Source organism: Lagopus muta, chromosome 30, assembly GCF_023343835.1.
Source record: "Lagopus muta isolate bLagMut1 chromosome 30, bLagMut1 primary, whole genome shotgun sequence".
NCBI lineage: Eukaryota > Metazoa > Chordata > Aves > Galliformes > Phasianidae > Lagopus > Lagopus muta.
The window spans coordinates 364,683-388,306 of record NC_064462.1 but is presented as its reverse complement, the minus strand read 5'-3'; the positions used below and the strand labels follow the sequence as shown (position 1 = coordinate 388,306).

Genomic DNA, 23,624 nt, shown 5'->3' with positions numbered 1-23,624 from the left:
ATAGCCAGGAAACTCCCCAGGTGGGTTAGGTCCACTGGTTCTTTTCCTTTACTCGTAGTTCAGCTTAGCAGTGAGGACCAGAGGGAATGGCTTCAAGCTACGGCAGGGAAGATTCAGGCTGGACATCAGGAAGTATTAGTGTTCAGAAAGGGTGGTCAGGCACTGGAATGGATGCCCAGGGAGGTGGTGGAGTCACCGAGCCTGGGGGTGTTCAAGGAAAGGCTGGATGTTGTGTTGAGGGACATGGTTTAGTGGGAGCTGTTGGTAAGAGGTGAACGGTTGGACTGGATGATCTTTTATGTCTTTTCCAACCTTGGTGATTCTATGATTCTATTTCCTAAGCTGTAGGGCTATCAGCTCTCATAGAAAACGAGGAAGAGCCCTGGGAGTCCTTGCCCCGAACCTTGCACCCTATTGAAGGGCAGGGGCACTCTTCTCCAAGCAGCCTGATGAGGTGAGTAAGGGACGGCCGGGCGCTGGAGGGCGGTGGCTGCACCAGTGCTCAGGATTCAGGAAACCACTCCAGTTATGCTAGCCCAAAGAATGACAGTTTGAATATCCCATGCTGTGTCTGCTGTACTGGAGGTAAAGGGAGGGCATTGGCTCTCACCCCAAAGGTTCCTGCAATCCTAGGCCATCCTGGTGGAGCAGGATGATGTAGAAATAATTGTAACTGATGTTGTCAACCCAGTGTTCTTCCTTAGCGGAGCTCCTGGACAAGCAGTATTTCACGACTGCTATGAAAGAACTGAAGCTGCACCTTCCAGCCGGTCAGACCTGTAGGACAAACCCTCAGAGGATGCAGAAGACACCTGGTCTGCCAACGACAGCAGTAAGGCAGGATGTGCAATAGCTGCAACTGACAAGGTAATCGAAGCACAACCATTACCTGAGGGGACTTCCCCTCAAAAGGCTGAAATAACTGCCAGGACAAGAGTCTCAATTACATGGACAGGTGCTAATTACATATTTGGGATGCTACACACTTGTAGTACTATCTGAAAAGAGCGAGGATTGCACACACAGGCAAAACAGCATGATGTAAATCTGCCAAGGAGCGTGCTGTTACACCTTGTGAAGGACAGCAGAAGGGTCCCACTGTACAGGAAACGGGAAATCAGAGGATGGGTCGGGCGGCAGGACAGGCAATTGAATTGTGTGACTGTGCCAAAATCTTCCTCCAAAGAGTTGCTCTTCAAGTGCTTCTTGCTTTCTCCCTGCCACAAGCTGACACCAGTAGCCATCCAGTGCAGCACAGCCATGCAGAAAGGCTGGGGAAGGAGACAGAGCTTGAGAAGGCACCGAGGACACGTACAGGTACACAACAAGCATCTGGACTTGATGCACTGTCTTTCTGCCCAGGCTTTCTGTTTGTTGGCTCCTGGGGCAGTTCTGTGCAGTTGACATCCCAGCTTTCTCCCAAGCTCTGGCTGCACAGAAGTGCAAGCAATCAGAGGAAGAGAAGGAAAAAGCAGAGGAGTGGCCTTCTGAGAAAAGAGCTGAGGGGGAGCTTGAGGCAGTGTTTTGGAGAAGTAGTGCTTTGACTTAGGGTTGTTCTGCGTCTGAGTTTTCCTTGCGCTGGGTTATCACTGAGTGTAGCTGTTTGTTTTCTTGGATCCTGTGTGTGCGTTGTTGGTAGACAGATTAGTGTGTGGAAAAGACAGCTGAGAATCCAGGGCATGGCAATGTACTTCTGCTGGGCAGATGTACTGAACTGCTGGAAGGCTTGTGGGAATGAGAAGAGAAGCTGGATTTCTGTTGGACAGCCTGACTGCATCAGTTCTGCCTCCTTTCAGTGAGCTGAAGGCAGTGTGTGTGGAGCCTTCTGATGGGAAACCCACGGTCCCCACAGGGTGGGTGCGGAAAAGAAATGGAGCTGAGATGCATCTGTGTGCTGTGAGTGCTATTGCTGAGGACAGGGAGGAGCCGCAGCTGATAAAAGGGCTTTGGTAAGAACAGTGGTGAAAGCAGGAGTGGATATGGAAGGTTTGGATTGCTCTCGGAGGAACGGTGGAAGGGTCAAATGTTCTGCAGGTTCAGCACGCGCTGCGCCCTGCCTGCGCCCTGCCTGGTTTTTTGTCCTTTCCTTTTTAGGGTAGGAAAGCAAATTTCTGGGGCAGGAGAAGAAGAAATGCAGCAGTCTTCTCTGCACGGCTCATTTTGCGTGAGTTGCCAGGTGCTCCTGTGGTGATGGGTGCTGATGAGCCAGCCTTCGTGGCAGGGCTGTGGCTTTATTTTATGTCAGAATTTGAGGCCTACGATTTTCCCACTGTGAGTGCCTGTTTTAAATGATAAAAAGCGATATGAAAATTAGTTTCCCTCCTTGTATCAGAATCACGTATTGACTTTTGATATTTGTCTTTCTATTCCTTTAGCAAGTGGGGTGTTGATGCTGCTGCACGTATCTCCCGTTTTGCCCTTCTGCTTTGTGTAAAAGAATAGCAAAACATGCCATCTGTGCGTGCAATTTCCTTGAAGTATTTTACTTCAAGGTTCCCTAAACTTTGGATGTGGGAGGTGACCACTCCTTTGTCTATGATGAAAGCCCAGCGGTGATGCAGGCACTTGCTGAGGTCACAGTGGTTGCCGGGCTGGGAGCGTTTGTGCCCCAGCTGGGAGCAGAGCTGGTGCTGTAGTGAGCGTGGTGCACACTGAGACCGAGCTCTGTGCTTTCCTTGAGAGATCTTCCTGTGAGAGCCCACTGGAAGCAGCGCTGCGGCGTGTGTGAGAGCTGGGCCCAGCTGCGGCTGAGCAGTGGCCAGGTGAGCTGGGGTTGGTGCTGGGTGTCTCAGCAGGAAAGCTGGGCTGGGGTGGGCACGCTGCGTCAGCCCTTGTCCAGGCTGGCGGTGAGACAAAAGGAGTTTTCTTCACGACAGCAACACCAGCCGTGTGCTTCAAGGTGCAAAACTATGGAGGAGATGGAGAAGAACGCTTGCTGTCAGAACTCATGGCAGCTGTACGGGAGCTGGATGTATTTTGGAGACAGTTGTCATTAGCAGTTGGTTTTGAGTATTGCCCTGCCCGATAGCTTAAACTGCAGAGCAGAAGAAAGCTGGGAAAATGCTTTTTCCTATTTTTCCCCTGCAGGTTCTTTCTTCAGGGTTGGTTTACCAAAGGAGGTTTTGGGGACTGAGGCAGTTGAAGAGTGAAGCCAGCTCTTTCCAACAGCAGGGGTCAGTCCCTGTGGAGAGGAGCCCAGGAACGTGAGCTTCCTCTGAGACATTCCCCAGCATGTCCCAGCAGGGACACAGACGCAGTTGCCATTCCTGCTTTGCGCGTGGAAAGGTATGGCTGGGTTTCTCTAACTTGGGTTTTCTTCCTTTCTCTGGTTCTGGAGGGGCAGGGGTGGAGCAGGGGGAGCCCTGCTGGTCCTTAGTGAGCTCAGTAACCAGTTGGCTTGTGCGGTGCAGCAAAAGGACAGCATTGCCAGGCTCCTTAAGCTGCTGGGGCAGGGTGGGAGCCGAGAGCGGGCGCTGCTCTCCTGCCATCTGTCCCCGGTTCTGGTTTGCCATGTTTGCTCTGGGTTTCTGCTGAGAAGTTTGTTCTAGCTGCCTGCAGCAGTACAGGGTGGGGAAGAAATGATGGCGAAGAGCTAAGGCTGCGCACGGTAATTTTGCACGGGTTGAACTGTGGCACCTGAAGACACTGTTTCCCTTGGAATAATGCTGGTGTTTGCAGGTGTGTTGGTGCAACCCCCTGAAGTGATGTCTGAGAGCGCCTGTCTTCTGCACCTGAACGATAAGAAAGCTGGATATGCCCAGAAATTGCAGCTTGTGCAGATGTTGTGAATGCGCTCCCAGTGTTTCCTTTAGTGATAACTCAGCGCTCTCTGGCACGATCTGGAACACTGCATCTCTTTGCAAACGTTGGTGCCTGTATCCATGGGCCCTCCTTTTTTCTCTCCTCAGAAGCAGCGCCGTGCTGTTCCCCATGCTAGGGAGCAGCAGCCAGCAGGCTGCCCCAGTGCCAGCTGGGCCTTGCAGCGCGCAGAGGGACGCGATGGGGATGGAGCATCCTTAGCACCATGCAAAAGTGAGTCTCTTCAGTCCTCTGTCATGAAGGATGGAAGAATGAGTATTACTTGTGAGTTGGTGCAGTGCTGTAGGGATGTCCAGTAACCATTGTGGAAGCATTAGGGAGGCTGACAGTGACAGCTGATGGCAGCAGTAAGACAGAAGTCTGTGTGTCAGTGGTGGCGCTCAGAGCTGAATGAATTCCCTTCAGAGACCAAAAAACCCATGTCTCAACTTGTGCAGCGTTTTGTAGAGCTGTCAGGCAGAGCTGGGTTCCTCTGCTGCCACCTGAGCAGGAATGAGAGCAGTAATGCTCTGTGTAAGCGCCCTGCAGTTTAAACATCAGTTTCTGTTTTGGCTGTAGAACAGTGTCTTTTGGTTTTGGGGGGTGGATGTGGGCTAAGAGGACAGCGCTGCTCCTGGGAAACCAACATTCAATCTGTTGTTGTAGGGATGGAGCCTGCGCGTCCATGGAATGGTGCTGGGCATGGGGGGAAACGGAAAGCCTCCCCAGGTAAGAAGCTCTTGTGAGCTGTGGTGTGGGTACCTGCTTCTAAACAGGGCTGCGTGAAGGGGCGTGTGATGGAGGAGAGGGGAAAGGGCACTGCAGATCTCTGCTGACTGCAGAAATGGCGGACCATTGTAGCAGCAGAAGGGCAAATTGAAAAAACTACGCTTGAGGAGCAGAAGTTTGTGGTTGGCTGTGCTAAAATGTTCCTGCAAAGAGATGCTCTTCATGTCTGTCTTGTTTCCTTTCTGTCAGGAGCTGATGACAACAGGCTTGCAGGGAGGCAGGGGAGGAGCAAGGAGAGTGGCACAGCACCCAAGAGAGGTACGCCACACAGCAGGCATCTGGGTTTGGTGCCCTGTCTTTCTAGTTAGGCTTTCTGTCTGCCCTTTCCTGGGCCTGTTGTCATTGCATGTTGCTTGAGGTCTTAATCCCTGGGGATTACAATTACCTTTCCTGTCCCAATTGACAATGCAAGCCCACAGTTCACCCAAGATCCTAAGGTGCATTGCTGTGGAGACTGGAGATGAGATTTCCTAGTATCGTGGCCTATTTTGCAGACTGAATGTAGTGCTGGACTCCTTAAATGTTGCTGCTTCCCCTTTCTTGTTTCTAACAGGGAGAGGTGCTGAGCCAAATGGCGAAATCTCCATGAAAACTCCTCTCCAGGCTGGAGGGCTTCCTGAAGCAGCAGGTCCCAGCAGAGGGGGAACAGCTGCTCCTGCAGTTGCCAACTGCTCCCTCTCCAAGATCATGGTCGCAAGAAAGCGCAAGGCAGTGGAAGAGGAGGAGCAGAAGGCAGAGCTGGGTCCTGCCAACAAACAAGTGAAAGTGGAGCACAATGGGGAGAAGGCTCAGAGCCCTCATCAGAGCAGAGGTGCTGTGCCAGCTCCATCAGCACAGCCTGGGCCTGCCCCAGTGCCGACCGAGCGGTTCCGGACCTCAAAGCGAAGAGGTAAGAAGATGCTGCAGCTGCCCTGGTGAGGTGCTTCCCTTGTCAAGCACGTGGAGTCTGCCTGGGGTTTGCTTTGCTTTTTCTTCCCTTCTGCAGGGAGGGGAAAAGAGTAGAAGGCTACCAAGTCCAAAGGATGTGCCAGAATGTGTAATCCTATCTTTTCCCATGAAATCCATGCTGGCCTTCTGCTCGTCCCACTGCAAATACCCGTTCCTGAGAGATTTCCCAGTCTGTTTTCGTGGTACCCGTGTTTCCGTGGTTTTGCTATTGACAAACTGAATTTCTCTTCTCTTGCTCTATAGAAAGACGACGACGACAGAAAGAGAGGAGAGCAGAAATGAAGAAGGCTGCTCTCAGAGCTGCTGCTGCACATGCAGAGGTGAGTCCTTGGCGAGCACAGACACGGCTCTTGTTCTCTGTCTGTCAGACGTGAAGGGAGTTGTGGAATACTGGGGGAAGCGGTGTCCTGCTTTGACACTTGCCTTGTTTCTTTCCAGTTCTCCACCATAAACAGCCTTGTGGAGATGATGGAGAAGCTGCAGCTGAAGGACTGAGCGGAGGAGCATCAGCAGGCAGCGGCTTTGTGGCAGCAGCCCAACTTTCACTCTGGTTGCAGTCCATCAATAAACAATTGGAGTTTTGCATTCACAAGGAGCGCATGGCCTGATTTGTCCAGCAGCACCCAGTGAGCCACTGCTCCACCTCCTCGTTATCCCACCACCTCCTCGTTATCCCACCACCTCCTCGTTATTCCACTGGCGGCGCTGGGTCAGAACTCCCACAGCTCCATCAGGGAATGCTGCAGGGTACAGAAGCAATGGACGCACCAATCCTGGCCCTGCCCACACTGTCTGAGCAGTTAGAGAGCAGCTCCATAGAGCCGTCTGACTTTCTCGGGGCAGCACTGAGCAAAGTGAGCGTGTGCCCCTCAGCCTGCAGGCGTCTCTGCTGGGGGAAGAGAGGCTCCGCTGGCTGCCTGATCCCGGAAGGCAGAGGTGTTCTCCTGACTTCTCTGCAGTGCTGCCTTCCTTCATCGTCCCCCCTTCCTTCAGATATTTTGATGCTGCTTTTCACCCTTTTGGGCGGAGCTTGAGTGACTCTCATCATTGCATAGCTTTGTATTGAGCGGTGTGGAATTTTCTGGCTTTGTTTGTAAAAGCCTAGGCTGAAAACCGCAGCGTGCGTGCTAAATGGGAGTCCTAGCACTCTGGAAGTGGATAACTTTTGGGATGGAGCTGCTTTTGGTTTTCTAATGAGTGTATAATGAGCAAAGTTTGCCAACAGGATCGTGTTTTCTCAACTAATGACTAGGAGCGATATGCAGAGGAAGATGGCAGTTGGCAGATGGTGCCTGGCAAGAGCTGTTGTTTGTGTCCTGCAGCCGGGAATGCTCCACGCCGAGGGGTGCGGGCTGTGAGAGGAACATGTCTGTGGAAGCATGGCCGTTCCTCCCGTCTGATGGGGCAGAAGGCAGGGACAGGAGAGGAAAGCTGAACAGATGTGCATTTTCGTCACGGCTCTTACTGTGTGGGAAATGAGCTGTGCCACTGTGCTTCTTTGTGCTGGCTAGTTCTGGAGCTGTGCCTTCAACTTGATGCTCAGCTGTTCCTGTGTGTAATGCTCCACACTCGGACCCTGCAGAGCCCAGAGGCCTCCTTGACTGCTGTCACTCACCTGGAGCTTGCAGGGTGCTGTGCGTGCTGTATGGAGCTGCTTCCAGCTGTCATTTGCAAGACCCTGTAAGTGCACTGGGTTCAAACAGCAGTCAGATAACACAGATGAGAAAGAAGCACGAAAACTTGTATTATTTTGTTTTTTTACATCACAGGCTTTGATCTCCAACCAAGCCTGTTGTGCTGTGGAGAGCAGTGGAAGCTGTTGAGTTGCATGACCAAGGGGTGCAGCCTGGTTCCCCCCTCCCTAAGGGGGAGGCTCATTGAAGGGCTGGCTGCCTGCAGGGAAGGAGCTCTGCTTTTTTGTGTGCCCTGTTCCTCAGAATGGGGTAAGCAGTTCTGTGGAGATTTACTAGGTTGAGTCCTTTGTGTTTCTCAGGTAACTTAAAGCTGTGTCTGCTCTTGCCTCTGTTTGCAGTTGCCACGCCTCTGGCCTTGGCCCCCACAGAAGCCCCTCCTGGTTGTCAGTGGCAGCTGTTACCTGTGCAGTGCCAGCAGTGTGTAGAAATGGCAGCACTTGGGAGGATGACACAGTTTGCCTGATGTTATGCTTTATGGATGCGGTCAGGTGAGAAAGCGCTGTGCTTCGTGGCACAAATTCCTTGGCCAAAGGACGCTTTGGAGCAGAGGTTTGCTGTCAGGAGGCCTGAAAGCATCGAAGGAAATGCTGCTGTGCACTGGGCCCAGAGACATCAGCTCCCAGCACGTCAGTGAGTGCGGACGCCTGCAGCCTCTGTGTCTGTCGGGGATTGCTCCAAGGGCTCTGTAGGCAGCTGTCCGTGGCTGTTTTGCTTTGTTAGGGCATGGGCACAGATGACAACACACTGATGGTGTCCTGCTCGGAAATGGATGCGCTGGATGGCAGAGGAGGATTCTGAGCCAAGTATGGGATCATCTTTGTTCCTTCGTGAAGGTGAGTTTTGAAAAGTGAAACACTTGAAGCTGGATTTGCAGGGTGCCTGGAAGGAGGTGACTCTCGCTTGATATCAGTTGGGTATTTCAGAGCAGCTGAGATTAAGGGGACGTCACAAATAATGTTCTGAGAATGTTCCTGACCGTTCTTAGTTGTTAAATTGTCTAAAAGAATGCAAGCAGTGCACAAAAACAAAAGCAGAACAACCACGGCATGTCCTGCAAAGAATCCAGCTTTAATAGAGACTGACAGTTACTAACGTTCCCTTTTCTTCTTCTGTCAGTGACTGAATTTGCTCTCACCTCTTCTCTCTGCACGTGACTTCCCACTTCTTCTATCTTTAGTTCTTCTTCGGTTGAACTTCTCTCTTGTCTATTTCTCCTCCTTTCTACCTTTGCAATCCCTTCCCTGAAACCCCTTCCCTCCCTTCTCTTTTCTGTCTTTTCTAACTTCTCCTCTCTGCTGCCTTCCTCTCTATTTTTTTTCCTGTACTTTTCTTTCTTTTCTCTGCACCGTTATTTCTCCTCTTCCTCCTTCTGCGCTTCCTGCTCCTCTGTTCCCTCCTCTCAGTTCTCCCCTGCCTGTTCCTGCTCTTTTCCTATTCTCCTCCTCACTCCTCTGCCCTGTTTCTGCATTATTTCATCCTCCTGCAGCAGCGGCTCATCTGCTCTGCAGTTCTCTCTTTGTGCTGTCCTCTGCTCTTTGAGTAATTCTTCCCTCTGTCCTTGCTCCTCTTCAGCTGGCTATGAATTCTCCACATCATGGCTCCTATTGGGCTATTTTTTCTTCTCCATATTCTCACTCTTCCTTCATCTGCACTCCTCTTCTGCCGTTCTTTTTTTCGCTCTATCCTCTCTCCTCTTTCTTCTGCATTCTTCCTCTGCTTCTCCAGTTCTTCATTCCCTGCCTCCTCACTCCTCTTTCCTCTGCATCAACACTGCTCTTCTGTTGGACTTTTTTCCTTTTTCCCTACTTCTCGTTCTTCTGTATCTGCACTCCTCTTCAGCTGTTCTTTTTTCATTCTGTCCTCACTCCATTCTTCTGCATCTCCCCACGTCTTCTGATCTTCTTTACAGTCTCCTCACTTGTTTTTCATCTGCATCTGCACTCTTCTCCCATTCATTTTTCTGTGCTTCCTCCCTGTTCTTTCTTCTGCATCTGAACTCCTCTTCTGCTATTCTTTCTTCCTGCTCATCTTGCTTCCCTGTAGAATCATTCCTTTTTCTTCTGCGTCTGTCTCTGCACTCTTCTCCTGTTTTCTTCTCTTTTCTCTCTTTCTCCATTTGCACTCTTCTGCTGCTTTTTTTTCCCCTGCCTTTTCTCTCTGTCATTTGCATCTGCACTACTCTTCTGCTGTACTTTCTTCCCTCTATCCTCACTTGTGCATCTGCACTCTCCTAAGGCTGATCCTTCTGCCTTGTATTCTCACTGCTCTTTCCTCTGCATTCTCACTCTCCTGTTTGTTTTTTTTTCCCTTGCATCCTCCCTCCTCTTCTGCTGCTCTTTCTTCCTTGTTTCCTCACTCCTCTTCTGCATATGCACTCCACATGTGCTGTTCATTCTTCTCTGTATCCTCACTGCTTTGTATTCTGCATCTGCTCTCCTCTTCTGCTGTTCTTTCCTTCCCTGTATCCTCACTCTTTCATTTGCTGCTCTACTCCTGTTCTGTCTTCTATTTATCCTCACTCATTTTGTTCTTCTGCATTCACGCTCCCTTTCTGCAGTTCTTCCTTCCCCGAATCCTCAGTCCTCTTTCTTTTGCTGCTTTGTTTTCCAGTTTCTCACTGCTCTTTACTCTGCATCTGCAGTCATCATTTTCTCATACTTCTTCCCTGTCTTCTCTCCTGTCTTCTCCATCTGCACTCTTTTTCTGCTTTCCTTTCTTCCCCCCTTCCTCTTTCTTCTGCATCTGAACCCCATTTCTGCTCTTCCTTCCTTCTCTCTCTCCACTCTCCTCTTTCTTCTGCGTCTGTTCTCTTCTGCTGTCCTTTCTCCCCTGTAACCTCACTTCTCATTTTTCTGCATCACTCTCATCATCTTTCATCCCTGACTTCTCACTTCTCATTCACCTGCAGCTGCAGTCCTCTTCTGCTCTCCTTTCCTCCTTGTATCCTCACTTGCCTTTTTTTCTGCATCTGCACTCCCCTTCAGCTTTGCTTTCTTTATCCTATCCTCTCTCCCGTTTTGTCTGCATCTGCCCACCACTTCTGATCTTTCTTACTGCTTCTCCTCACTGCTCTTTCACCTGCATCTTCACTCCTCTTCTGCTGTTTATTGTTGTGCCCTCGCTCCTCTTTCTTCTCCACCCGCATTTCTCTTCTACTGTTTTTCCCCTGCATCCTCACTCCTTTGTTGTCTACATCAGCTTTACACTCCTGCTTTTCTTTCTCCCCTATATCCTCGCTGCTCTTTTACCTGCATCCCTCCTCTTCTGCTGTTCTTTCTTCCCTGTATCCTCACTCCTCTTCCTTCTGCATAATTAAACTCCTCTCTTGGTCGTCTTTCTTTGTCTCCTCACTGCTTTGTTCTGTATCTGCACTCCTGTTCTGCTCTCATTTCTTCCCTGTCACCTCACTCCTCTTTCTTCTGCACCTGAACTCCTGTTCTGCTGTCCTTTCTTCTCTTTATCCTCACTGTTTTTTTTTAACCTGCACTCCTGCTGTTCTTTCTTCCCTTTCTCGTACCTCCTCTTTCTTCTGCATCTGCACTCTTCTGCTGTCTTCTTGCGTGTGAATTCACTTTCCCCTTGCATCTGCGTTCCCCTTCTGCAGCTCTTCCTTCCCTGTCTACTCTCTCCTTTTTCTTCCGTAGCTGCACTCCTCCTTTTCTGTCTTCTACCAGTTCTCACTCCACTTTGTTCTGCATCTGCCCTCCACTGTTGTTGGTTTTCCCCTGTCCTTGTTGCACTTTCTTCCATCTGCACTCCCTTCCTGTAGCTTGTCTTTCCTGTCTACTCACTGCCCTTTCTTCTGAGCTGCACTCCTCTACTGCTGTTCTGTCCTCACTACTCTTGCTTCTGCAGCTGCAGTCCTCCTCTTCTCTTCCTCCTCCTGTGTCCTCGCTCCTATTTCTCCATCTGCACTCCTCTTCTGCTGTATTTTCCCTGCATCCTCACTCGTCTTCATCAGCTTTACTCTTCTGCTGTTCCTTCTTTCCTCTGTCCTCACTTCCTTCTGCGTATGCTCTCCACATCTGCTGTTCTTTCTTCTTTGTATGTGTGCTACTCTTTCTTGTGCACTTGCACTCCTCTTCTTCTGTCCTTACTTCCTTTGATTTTCACTGTTTTTTCTTCATCTGCTCTCCTCCTCTGTTGTTTTTTCTTCCCTATCTCCTTGCTTCTTCCTTCTATATCTGCTTTCCTCTTCTACTTTTTCTTCCCTCTCTCCTCTTGGTTCTGTCTGCATTCCTTTCTTCCCTGTGTTCACACACGTCTTCTTTCTGTGTCCGCTCTCCACTTTGGCTGCTCTTTCTTCCATTTATCCTCACTCTTTCATTTGCATCTGCAGTTCTGCTGTTTTCCTTGCATCCTCACTCCTCTTTTTTCTGCATTACTACCCCTCTTCTGCTGTTCTTTATTCCTTTTCTCTTCAAACCTGTGCGACCTGGTGTGGGGAACCTGCTTTGGCAGGGGGTTGGTCTCAATGATCTCTAGAGGTCCCTTCCAACGCCTACAGTTCTGTGATTCGTTTCTTTCTTCTGCATCTAAACTCTTCTGCTGTTTTCTTTGCCGTGAATTCGCTTCTTTCATCTGCATCTGCATTCCTGTTACGATGCTGCTTTTTTTGTTTCCTCACTGCTCTTTATTCTGCATCTACACTTCTGCTTTTGTGTCTGTTCTCACTACTCTTCCTTCTCTATCTGCACTCCACTTCTGTTCTTCTTTCTTCTGTCTCCTCACTGCTCCTCATTCCTGCATCTAAACTCCATTTCTGCTCTGCCTTCTTGCCAGTGTCCTCACTGCACTTTAGTCTGAAGGATGGGAGGAGGGCCCCACAGTAGGAAGTGAAAGGTGAGAAAAGGACTTCACAGGGGCTGAGGATAGGGGTAGTTAGAGAGAGCTTACAGAGGCAAGGATGTGGAGGTTGTTAGCAAAGTAAGGGATGGCAGACACTGGGTGTGGGATAGCGAGAGGGATGAAGGCCATGCAGATCAGGGTTTGAGAACAGCCTGAGGACGTGTGGCAGGGAGGTGAGAGATGTGCACAGGGCCTGGGGGCTGCTCCTCCTGCAGGGTCAGAAGTTTGCAGCCAGGAAGACCAGGAGCCTTTGTGATGGAAACCACAAATCTTCCCCCCACGATGCAGGCGCGATGGGGGGAGGGTCTGCATGCTAATGAACTCTCAGGAACGTAATGAATATGGCTGTGAATGCCTGGAAAATGACGGGTCATGAGTTAGTTCAGCCTGTATCTGAGTCCCGCTTCTTGCTGATGGCGTGCAGCTCTGGGGGAGCTGTGCCCGTGGCACCAGGGCGGTTGTGCATGGCTGGTGGAACACACCTGCTCTGTGCTGTTCCAGCCTGCAGGGTTTCACGTCCACGTGTCTGTCTGCACTGAATCTCCTGGTGGCTCAGAAGCAGTAGTCCAGCAGGCTGCCCAGTCAGTGCTGAGCTGGGAGAAACAGCGAGACGGACACGCAGACACAGCCTGGCCTTCTGCCTCGCTTCCTCCTCCTGTCTGCTAGTTCCCAGAATCCTCCCGTTGCCTTTGTTTTTTTCTTCTATGCTTTGCTGTGCTTTGCTGTAGTTTCCTTTGCTATGCCATGGTTTTCTTTCCTATTTGCTTTTTCTTTCCTTGTTGTTTTCTGTGTTTTCTTTCTTTTTTCCTCGTCTTTGCTTTGGTTTGCTTTTTTCTTTATGCTTCTTTGCTTTGTGTTGCTTTTTTTTCTTTTCATTGCTTTGCTTTGCTTGTCTGTTTTTGTTTTTTTCTCAGCTTTGCTTTTGTCTGCTTTGCTTTGTGATGCTCTCTCACTTCTTCTTTTCTTTCTTTAATTTGTTTTTCTTGTCTTTTATTTGCTTTGAATTCCCTTGATTTGATTTCTGTGTTTTCTTTGCACAGCTTTTAAGAATTACTTTTCCAGCTCTTCCAAGAATTTCCCCCCTTTTCCCACACTTCCCTATTTCTCTTCTTTTCCCTTGCTTTCCCATCATTTCCCATCTTTTTTCTCCACCTCGTCCCATGCTTTCCCAGTTTTTCTGACACTTTGCACGCCAGCATCGCTTCCCCCGTCGCATCACCACCCACCCCATCCCTGCCCCACAGCTGCTCTGCACCATACAGGCTCGTCTCGTCCTCTCCTTGATCCCCTGAGACGAGCACTGAGTCAGCCTCGGGAGCGCAGGTGAAGGCACCTCAGCTGTGTGAGCAGAAGGGCTGCAGCCTGGCTGCGCCTCTCCTGGGCCCCACTGAAGGACCGACTGCCTCTGGGGAAGGATCTCTCTCTGGACGTTGCCCCTCTTGGAGTCTTTTCCCGCGAGCCCAGGTCACAGGTAAGCTCTCAGTTCATTTCTGATTATCCCTGTCTAATGCGACGATCTTTCCAGCCTGACCTCTCTGTATCCTTACTGATTGACATCTGGGATCTGGTTGTTTATGCACTTGGCGAGCCAGGCAGGCCAAAGGTACTGCCAGGAAAGAGAGCAGGGTGGCCGTGGTGGGCGACTCCCTTCTCGGAGGAATACAGGGCCCCATCTGCAGACTGGACCCGAACCACTGGGAAGTGTGCTGCCTTCCTGGGTCAGGGACATAGCCAGGAAACTCCCCAGGCGGGTTAGGTCCACTGGTTCTTTTCCTTTACTCGTAGTTCAGCTTAGCAGTGAGGACCAGAGGGAATGGCTTCAAGCTACGGCAGGGAAGATTCAGGCTGGATATCAGGAAGTATTAGCGTTCAGAAAGGGTGGTCAGGCACTGGAATGGATGCCCAGGGAGGTGGTGGAGTCACCGAGCCTGGGGGTGTTCAAGGAAAGGCTGGATGTTGTGTTGAGGGACATGGTTTAGTGGGAGCTGTTGGTAAGAGGTGAACGGTTGGACTGGGTGATCTTTTATGTCTTTTCCAACCTTGGTGATTCTATGATTCTATTTCCTAAGCTGTAGGGCTATCAGCTCGCATAGAAAACGAGGAAGAGCCCTGGGAGTCCTTGCCCCGAACCTTGCACCCTATTGAAGGGCAGGGGCACTCTTCTCCAAGCAGCCTGATGAGGTGAGTAAGGGACGGCCGGGCGCTGGAGGGCGGTGGCTGCACCAGTGCTCAGGATTCAGGAAACCACTCCAGTTATGCTAGCCCAAAGAATGACAGTTTGAATATCCCATGCTGTGTCTGCTGTACTGGAGGTAAAGGGAGGGCATTGGCTCTCACCCCAAAGGTTCCTGCAATCCCAGAACATCCTGGTGGAGCAGGATGATGTAGAAATAATTGTAACTGATGTTGTCAACCCAGTGTTCTTCCTTAGCGGAGCTCCTGGACAAGCAGTATTTCACGACTGCTATGAAAGAACTGAAGCTGCACCTTCCAGCCGGTCAGACCTGTAGGACAAACCTTCAGAAGATGCAGAAGACACCTGGTCTGCCAACGACAGCAGTAAGGCAGGATGTGCAATAGCTGCAACTGACGAGGTAATCGAAGCACAACCATTACCTGAGGGGACTTCCCCTCAAAAGGCTGAAATAACTGCCAGGACAAGAGTCTCAATTACATGGACAGGTGCTAATTACATATTTGGGATGCTACACACTTGTAGTACTATCTGAAAAGAGCGAGGATTGCACACACAGGCAAAACAGCATGATGTAAATCTGCCAAGGAGCGTGCTGTTACACCTTGTGAAGGACAGCAGAAGGGTCCCACTGTACAGGAAACGGGAAATCAGAGGATGGGTCGGGCGGCAGGACAGGCAATTGAATTGTGTGACTGTGCCAAAATCTTCCTCCAAAGAGTTGCTCTTCAAGTGCTTCTTGCTTTCTCCCTGCCACAAGCTGACACCAGCAGCCATCCAGTGCAGCGCGGCCATGCAGAAAGGCTGGGGAAGGAGACAGAGCTTGAGAAGGCACCGAGGACACGTACAGGTACACAACAAGCATCTGGACTTGATGCACTGTCTTTCTGCCCAGGCTTTCTGTTTGTTGGCTCCTGGGGCAGTTCTGTGCAGTTGACATCCCAGCTTTCTCCCAAGCTCTGGCTGCACAGAAGTGCAAGCAATCAGAGGAAGAGAAGGAAAAAGCAGAGGAGTGGCCTTCTGAGAAAAGAGCTGAGGGGGAGCTTGAGGCAGTGTTTTGGAGAAGTAGTGCTTTGACTTAGGGTTGTTCTGTGTCTGAGTTTTCCTTGCGCTGGGTTATCACTGAGTGTAGCTGTTTGTTTTCTTGGATCCTGTGTGTGCGTTGTTGGTAGACAGATTAGTGTGTGGAAAAGACAGCTGAGAATCCAGGGCATGGCAATGTACTTCTGCTGGGCAGATGTACTGAACTGCTGGAAGGCTTGTGGGAATGAGAAGAGAAGCTGGATTTCTGTTGGACAGCCCGACTGCATCAGTTCTGCCTCCTTTCAGTGAGCTGAAGGCAGTGTGTGTGGAGCCTTCTGATGGGAAACCCACGGTCCCCACAGGGTGGGTGCGGAAAAGAAATGGAGCTGAGATGCATCTATGTGCTGTGAGTGCTATTGCTGAGGACAGGGAGGAGCCGCAGCTGATAAAAGGGCTTTGGTAAGAACAGTGGTGAAAGCAGGAGTGGATATGGAAGGTTTGGATTGCTCTCGGAGGAACGGTGGAAGGGTCAAATGTTCTGCAGGTTCAGCACGCGCTGCGCCCTGCCTGCGCCCTGCCTGCGCCCTGCCTGCGCCCTGCCTGCGCCCTGCCTGCGCCCTGCCTGCGCCCTGCCTGCGCCCTGCCTGCGCCCTGCCTGCGCCCTGCCTGCGCCCTGCCTGCGCCCTGCCTGCGCCCTGCCTGCGCCCTGCCTGGTTTTTTATCCTTTCCTTTTTAGGGTAGGAAAACAAATTTCTGGGGCAGGAGAAGAAGAAATGCAGCAGTCTTCTCTGCACGGCTCATTTTGCGTGAGTTGCCAGGTGCTCCTGTGGTAATGGGTGCTGATGAGCCAGCCTTCGTGGCAGGGCTGTGGCTTTGCTTTGTGGCTGTGCTGAATGATTTCTTCACCTCGGTCTTCAGTGGTGGTCAGGATTCTAGTCTTTTTCACGTCCCTGAACCCTGCATCCCCAATCCTCTATGTGGGGACCAAGGAGGTAAATCCCTCCCCACTGTAAGAGCAGAGGAAGTCCGAGAGTGCCTCCTTAGACTGAATGAATACAAGTCTATGGGGCCGGATGGCGTGCATCCCAGGGTCCTGAAGGAGCTGGCTGAGGTGGTTGCCGAGCCGCTCTCCATCATATTTGAGAAGTCGTGGCTGTCAGGTGCGGTCCCGGACGACTGGAGGAAGGGTCACGTCACTCCCATATACAAGAAGGGGAGCAGGGAGGACCCGGGGAACTACAGGCCGGTGAGTCTCACCTCCGTGCCTGGGAAGATCATGGAACAGATCCTCCTGGACAACATGCTCGGTCACATAAAGAATGAGCATGTGACACGAGACAGCCAGCACGGCTTCACCAAAGGAAGGTCATGCCTAACTAATCTTGTGGCCTTCTATGATGGAGTGACGGCATTGGTGGACGAAGGGAAGGCGACCGATGTCATTTACCTGGACCTGAGCAAGGCCTTTGACATGGTCCCCCACCACATCCTCATCTCCAAATTGGAGGGAAGTGGATTTGATGGGTGGACGACCCGATGGATGAGCAATTGGTTGAAAGGCCGCAGACAGAGGGTGGTGGTCAATGGCTCTATGTCCAGGTGGAGGCCGGTAACAAGAGGTGCCCCCCAAGGGTCTGTCTTGGGACCGGTGCTCTTTAACATCTTTATTAATGACATCGATGAGGGAATTGAGTGCACCCTCAGCAATTTGCTGACGACACCAAGCTGAGTGGTGCGGTTGATACGGTGGAAGGAAGGGATGCCATTCAGAGGGACCTCGACAGGCTGGAGGGCTGGGCTCGGGTGAACCTGATGAGGTTCAACACGGCAAAGTGCAGGGTTTTGCATTTGGGCCGGAGGAACCCCAGGCACCCGTACAGGCTGGGAGGAGCGGTCCTTGAGAGCAGCTCGGCAGAGAAGGACCTGGGGGTCCTGATGGACGAGAGACTGAACATGAGCCAGCAGTGCGCTCTGGCAGCTCGAAAGGAAATGGGATCCTGGGCTCCATCAGGAGAGGGGTGGTCAGCAGGGACGGGGAGGTGATTGTCCCTCTCTACTCGGCTCTTGTGAGGCCCCACCTGGAGTACTGTGTCCAGGTGTGGAGCCCTCAGTACAAGAAAGACATAGAGATTTTGGAAAGGGTCCAGAGGAGGGCGACTAAGATGATCAGGGGGCTGGAGCACCTCCCCTATGAGGACAGGCTGAGGGAGTTGGGCTTGTTCAGCCTGGAGAAGAGAAGGCTGCGGGGTGACCTCATTGCAGCCTATCAATACCTGAAGGGAACCTACACCCATGAGGGGAGTAAACTCTTCAAAAGGGCTGACAACAGCAGGACGAGGGGAAATGGTTTTAAGTTGAAGGAGGGAAGATTTAGGTTGGATGTTAGGGGGAAGTTCTTTACTAGGAGAGCGGTTGGGCCCTGGAACGGGCTGCCCAGGGAGGTTGTGGATGCCCCGTCCTTGGACGTGTTTAAGGCCAGGCTGGACGGGGTCCTGGGCAACCTGATCTGAATGTGTATGTTTGGTGGCCCTGCTAGGCAGGGGGGTTGGAACTACATGATCCTTGTGGTCCCTTCCAACCCGGGTGATTCTGTGATTCTGTGATTTATTTTATGTCAGAATTTGAGGCCTACGATTTTCCCACTGTGAGTGCCTGTTTTAAATGATAAAAAGCGATATGAAAATTAGCTTCCCTCCTTGTATCAGAATCACGTATTGACTTTTGATATTTGTCTTTCTATTCCTTTAGCAAGTGGGGTGTTGATGCTGCTGCATGTATCTCCCATTTTGCCCTTCTGCTTTGTGTAAAAGAATAGCAAAACATGCCATCTGTGCGTGCAATTTCCTTGAAGTATTTTACTTCAAGGTTCCCTAAACTTTGGATGTGGGAGGTGACCACTCCTTTGTCTATGATGAAAGCCCAGCGGTGATGCAGGCACTTGCTGAGGTCACAGTGGTTGCCGGGCTGGGAGCGTTTGTGCCCCAGCTGGGAGCAGAGCTGGTGCTGTAGTGAGCGTGGTGCACACTGAGACCGAGCTCTGTGCTTTCATGGAGAGATCTTCCTGTGAGAGCCCACTGGAAGCAGCGCTGCGGCGTGTGTGAGAGCTGGGCCCAGCTGCGGCTGAGCAGTGGCCAGGTGAGCTGGGGTTGGTGCTGGGTGTCTCAGCAGGAAAGCTGGGCTGGGGTGGGCACGCTGCGTCAGCCCTTGTCCAGGCTGGCGGTGAGACAAAAGGAGTTTTCTTCACGACAGCAACACCAGCCGTGTGCTTCAAGGTGCAAAACTATGGAGGAGATGGAGAAGAACGCTTGCTGTCAGAACTCATGGCAGCTGTACGGGAGCTGGATGTATTTTGGAGACAGTTGTCATTAGCAGTTGGTTTTGAGTATTGCCCTGCCCGATAGCTTCAACTGCAGAGCAGAAGAAAGCTGTGAAAATGCTTTTTCCTATTTTTCCCCTGCAGGTTCTTTCTTCAGGGTTGGTTTACCAAAGGAGATTTTGGGGACTGAGGCAGTAGAAGAGTGAAGCCAGCTCTTTCCAACAGCAGGGGGTCAGTCCCTGTAGAGAGGAGCCCAGAAACATGAGCTTCCTCTGAGACATTTCCCAGCCTGCCTTGGCTGGATGGCTGCAGTCCTGGCCACTGCCTGCCTGCCTTGACTGGCAGCCTGTAGTCGTGGTCCTTGCTTGCCTGCCTTGGCTGGCTGGCTGGAGTCCTGGCTCCTGCCTGCCTGCCTTGGCTAGCTGGCTGTAGTCCTGGCTCCTGCCTGCCTCACTTGGGTGGCTGGCTGGAGTCCTGGCTCCTGCCTGCCTGCATTGGCTTGCTGACTGGAGTCCTGGCTCCTGCCTGCCTGCATTGGCTTGCTGACTGGAGTCCTGGCTCCTGCCTGCCTGCCTTGGCTGACTGACTGGAGTCATGGTCCTTGCCTGTCTGCCTTGGCTGGCTGGCTGGAGTCCTGGCTCCTGCCTGCCTGCCTTGGCTAGAAGGCTGGAGTCCTGTCTCCTGCCTGCATGCATTGGCTTGCTAACTGGAGTCCTGGCTCCTGCCTGCCTGCCTTGGCTAGCTGGCTGGAGTCCGGGCCCCTGCCTGCCTGTCTTGGCTGGCTGGCTGGAGTCCTGGCCCCTGCCTGCCTGCCGTGGCTGGCTGACTGGAGTCCTGGCTCCTGCCTGCCTGCCTTGGCTGGCTGGCTGGAGTCCTGGCTCCTGCCTGCCTGCCTTGGCTGGCTGACTGGAGTCCTGGCTCCTGCCTGCCTGCCTTGGCTGGCTGGCTGGAGTCCTGGCTCCTGCCTGCCTGCCTTGGCTGGCTGGCTGGAGTCATGGTCCTTGCCTGCCTGCCTTGGCAGGCTGGCTGGAGTCCTGGCTCCTGCCTGCCTGACTTGGCTGGCTAGCTGGAACTGTGGACTCTGCCTGCCTGCCTTGGCTGGCTGGCTGTGGTTGTGGCCCCTGCCTGCCTGCCTTGGCTAGCTGGCTGGAGTCCTGGCTCCTGCCTGCCTGCCTTGGCTGGCTGACTGGAGTCATGGTCCTTGCCTGTCTGCCTTCGCTGGCTGAGTGGAGTCATGGTGCTTGCCTGCCTGCATTGGCTAGCTGAATGGAGTCTTGGCTCCTGTCGGCCTGCCTTGGCTAGCTGGCTGGAGTCCTGGCCCCTGCCTACCTGCCTTGGCTTGCTGACTGGAATCCTGGCTCCTGCCTGCCTGCCTTGGCTGCCTGACTGGAGTCCTGGCTCCTGCCTGCCTGCCATGGCTGGCTGACTGGAGTCCTGGCCCCTGCCTGCCTGCCTTGGCTGGCTGACTGGAGTCCTGGCTATTGCCTGCCTGCCTTCCTAGGCTGGCTGGAGTCCTGGCACCTGCCTGCCTGCCATGGCTGGCTGACTGGATTCCTGGCTCCTGCCTGCCTGCTATGGCTGGCTGGCTGGAGTCCTGGCCCCTGCCTGCCTGCCTTGGCTGGATGGTTGGAGTCCTGGCTCCTGCATACCTGCCTGCCTTGTCTGGATGGCTGCAGTCCTGGCTCCTGCCTGCCTGCATTGGCTGGATGAGTGGAGTCCTGGCTCCTGCCTGCCTGCTATGGCTTGCTGACTGGAGTCCAGGCCCCTGCCTGCCTGCCTTGGCTGGCTGGCTGGAGTCCTGGCTCCTGCCTGCCTGCATTGGCTGGCTGACTGGAGTCATGGTCCTTGCCTGCCTGCCTTAAAAGGCTGGCTGGAGTCCTGGCCCCTGCCTGCCTGTCTTGGCTGGCTGACTGGAGTCCTGGCTCCTGCCTGCCTGCCTTGGCTGGCTGGCTGGAGTCCTGGCTCCTGCCTGCCAGCCTTTGTTGGGTGGCTAGAGTCCTGTCTCCTGCCTGCCTGCCTTGGCTGGCTGGCTGGAGTCCTGGCTCCTGTGTGCCTGCCTTGGCGGGCTGGCTGGAGTCCTGGCCACTGCCTGCCTGCCTTGTCTGGCAGCCTGTATTAGTGGTCCTTCCTTGCCTGCATTGACTGGATGGCTGGAGTCCTGGCTCCTGCCTGCCTGCCTTGGTTGGCTGACTGGAGTCATGGTCCTTGCCTCCCTGCCTTCGCAGGCTGGCTGGAGTCCTGGCCCCTGCCTGCCTGCCGTGGCTGGCTGACTGGAGTCCTGGCTCCTGCCTGCCTGCCTTGGCTAGCTGGCTGGAGTCCTGTCTCCTGCCTGCCTGCCTTGGCTGGCTGGCTGGAGTCCTGGCTCCTGCCTGCCTGTTTTGGCTGGCTGACTGGAGTCATGGTCCTTGCCTGCCTGCCTTGGCAAGCTGGCTGGAGTCCTGGCCCCTGCCTGCCTGCCGTGGCTGGCTCACTGGATTCCTGGCTCCTGCCTGCCTGCCTTGGCTAGCTGGCTGGAGTCCTGGCTCCTGCCTGCCTGCCTTGGCTGGCTGGCTGGAGTCCTGGCTCCTGCCTGCCTGCCTTGGCTACCTGGCTGGAGTCCTGGCCCCTGCCTGCCTGCCGTGGCTGGCTGACTGGAGTCATCGTCCTTGCCTGCCTGCCTTTGCAGGCTGGCTGGACTCCTGGCTCCTGCCTGCCGGCCTTAGCTGGCTGACTGGAGTCCTGGCTCCTGCCTGCCTACCTTGTCTGGCTGGCTGGAGTCCTGGCCCCTGCCTGCCTGCCTTGGCTGGCTGTCTGGAGTCCTGGCTCCTGCCTGCCTGCCTTGGCTAGCTGGCTGGAGTCCTGGCTCCTGCCTCCCTGCCTTGGCTGGCTGGCTGGAGTCCTGGCTCCTGCCTGCCTGCATTGGCTGGATGGCTGTAGTCCTGGCTCCTGCCTGCCTGCCTTGGCTAGCTAGCTGAAGTCCTGGCCCCTACCTGCCTGCCTTGGCTGGATGGTTGGAGTCCTGTCTCCTGCCTGCCTGCCTTGGCTGGCTGGCTAGAGTCCTGGCTCCTGCCTGCCTGCCTTGGCTAGCTAGCTGGAGTCCTGGCTCCTGCCTGCCTGCCTTGGCTGGCTGAGTGGAGTCATGGTCCTTGCCTGCCTGCCTTGGCAGGCTGGCGGGAGTCCTGGCCCCTACCTGACTGCCTTGGCTGGCTGACTGGAGTCCTGGCCCCTGCCTGCCTGCCTTGGCTGGATGGTTGGAGTCCTGGCTCCTGCGTACCTGCCGGCCTTGGCTGGATGGCTGGAGTCCTGTCTCCTGCCTGCCTGCCTTGGCTGGCTGGTTGGAGTCCTGGCTCCTGCCTGCCTGCCTTGGCTGGCTGGCTGGAGTCCTGACCCCTGCCCGCCTGCCTTGGCTGGCTGATTGGTGTCCTGGCTCCTGCCTGCCTGCCTTGGCTGGCTGACTGGAGTCATGGTCCTTGCCTGCCTGCCTTGGCAGGCTGGCTGGAGTCCTGGCCCCGGCCTGCCTGCCGTGGCTGGCTGACTGGAGTCCTGGCTGCTGCCTGCCTGCCGTGGCTGGCTGACTGGAGTCCTGGCTCCTGCCTGCCTGCCTTGGCTGGCTGAGTGGTGTCATGGTCCTTGCCTGCCTGCCTTGGCTGGCTGGCTGGAGTCCTGGCCACTGCCTGCCTGCCTTGTCTGGCAGCCTGTATTCGTGGTCCTTGCTTGCCTGCCTTGGCTGGCTGGCTGTAGTCCTGGCTCCTGCCTGCCTACCTCGGCTAGCTGGCTGGAGTCCTGGCTCCTGCCTGCCTACCTCGGCTAGCTGGCTGGAGTCCTGGCTCCTGCCTGCCTGCATTGGCTTGCTGACTGGAGTCCCGGCTCCTGCCTGCCTGCCTTGGCTGCCTGACTTGAGTCCTGGCCCGTGCCTGGCTGCCTTGGCTGGCTTGCTGGAGTCCTGGCTCCTGCGTACCTGCCTGCATTGGCTGCCTGATTGGAGTCCTAGCTCCTGCCTGCCTGCCTTGTCTGACTAGCTTGAACTGTGGACCCTGCCTGCCTCTTTTGGCTGGCTGGCTGTGGTTGTGGCCCCTGCCTGCCTGCCTTGGGTGGCTTGCTGGAACCGTGGCCCTCCTTGCCTGCCATGTCTGGCTGGCTGGAGTCCTGGCCACTGCCTGCCTGCCTGCCTTGGCTGGATGGCTGGAGTTCTGTCTCCTGGCTGCCTGCCTTGACTGGATGACTTGAGTCCTGGCCCGTGCTTGCCTACCCTGGCTGGCTGGCTGGAGTCCTGGCCCCTGACTGCCTGACTTGGCTGGCTGGCTGGAGTCTTGGCTCCTGCCTGCCTGCATTGGCTTGCTGACTGGAGTCCTGGCTCCTGCCTGCCTGCCTTGGCTGGCTGACTGGAATCATGGTCCTTGCCTGCCTGCCTTGACAGGCTGGCTGGAGTCCTGGCCCCTGCCTGCCTGCCTTGGCTGGCTGACTGGAGTCCTGGCTCCTGCCTACCTGCCTTGGCTTCCTGGCTGGTATCCTGGTTCATGCCTGCCTGCCTTTGCTACCTGGCTGGAGTCCTGGCTCCTGCCTGCCTGCCTTGGCTGGCTGGCTGGAGTCCTGGCTCCTGCCTGCCTACCTTGGCTGGCTGGCTGGAGTCATGGTCCTTGCCTGGCTGCCTTGGCAGGCTGGCTGGAGTCCTGGCTCCTGCCTGCCTGCATTGGCTGCCTGATTGGAGTCCTGGCTCCTGCCTGCCTGCCTTGGCTGCCTGACTGGAGTCCTGGCTCCTGCCTGCCTGCCTTGGCTGGCTGGCTGGAGTCCTGGCTCCTCCCTGCCTGCCTTGGCTGGCTGACTGGAGTCCTGGCTCCTGCCTGCCTGCCTTGGCTGGCTGAGTGGAGTTATGGTCCTTGCCTGCCTGCCTTGGCTTCCTGGCTGGAGTCCTGGCACTTGCCTGCCTACCTTGGCTGGGTGGCTAGAGTCCTGGCTCCTGCCTACCTGCCTGCCTTGACTGCATGGCTGGAGTCCTAGCCCCTGCCTGCCTGCCTTGGCTGGCTGTCTGGAGTCC

At 54.1% G+C, this 23,624-nt stretch overlaps 3 protein-coding genes across 4 annotated transcripts in view; 2 read left to right on the top strand and 1 right to left on the bottom strand.

Moving 5' to 3' along the window:
* LOC125686028 (zinc finger CCCH domain-containing protein 11A-like) overlaps positions 1-15,884 on the top strand; it is a 28,269-nt gene extending 12,385 nt beyond the window's left edge. Inside the window, exon 8 of the mRNA XM_048929650.1 lies at positions 13,322-15,884. The gene's annotated coding sequence lies outside the window, so the exon portion shown is untranslated. The remainder of the gene's footprint in view (positions 1-13,321) is intronic.
* The window catches only part of LOC125686021 (nucleoporin NUP42-like), an 86,539-nt gene that overhangs the window by 31,064 nt on the left and 31,851 nt on the right, over positions 1-23,624 (bottom strand). The window lies entirely within an intron of this gene.
* On the top strand, positions 3,693-7,312 carry LOC125686031 (zinc finger CCCH domain-containing protein 11A-like). The gene is made up of 6 exons (XM_048929654.1): positions 3,693-4,032; positions 4,465-4,527; positions 4,777-4,845; positions 5,141-5,476; positions 5,779-5,855; positions 5,974-7,312. The coding sequence occupies exons 1-6, from the start codon at positions 3,882-3,884 to the stop codon at positions 6,028-6,030; spliced, it is 753 nt and encodes a 250-aa protein (XP_048785611.1). The 5' UTR covers positions 3,693-3,881; the 3' UTR covers positions 6,031-7,312.

Excerpts from the sequence above, each read along its gene's own strand:
- LOC125686031 (XM_048929654.1), top strand. The coding sequence starts at position 3,882 with ATGGGCCCTCCTTTTTTCTCTCCTCAGAAGCAGCGCCGTGCTGTTCCC. Across the intron at positions 4,528-4,776 it reads GAAACGGAAAGCCTCCCCAG|GAGCTGATGACAACAGGCTT; the intron begins GTAAGAAGCTCT and ends CCTTTCTGTCAG. Across the intron at positions 5,856-5,973 it reads CTGCTGCTGCACATGCAGAG|TTCTCCACCATAAACAGCCT; the intron begins GTGAGTCCTTGG and ends GTTTCTTTCCAG.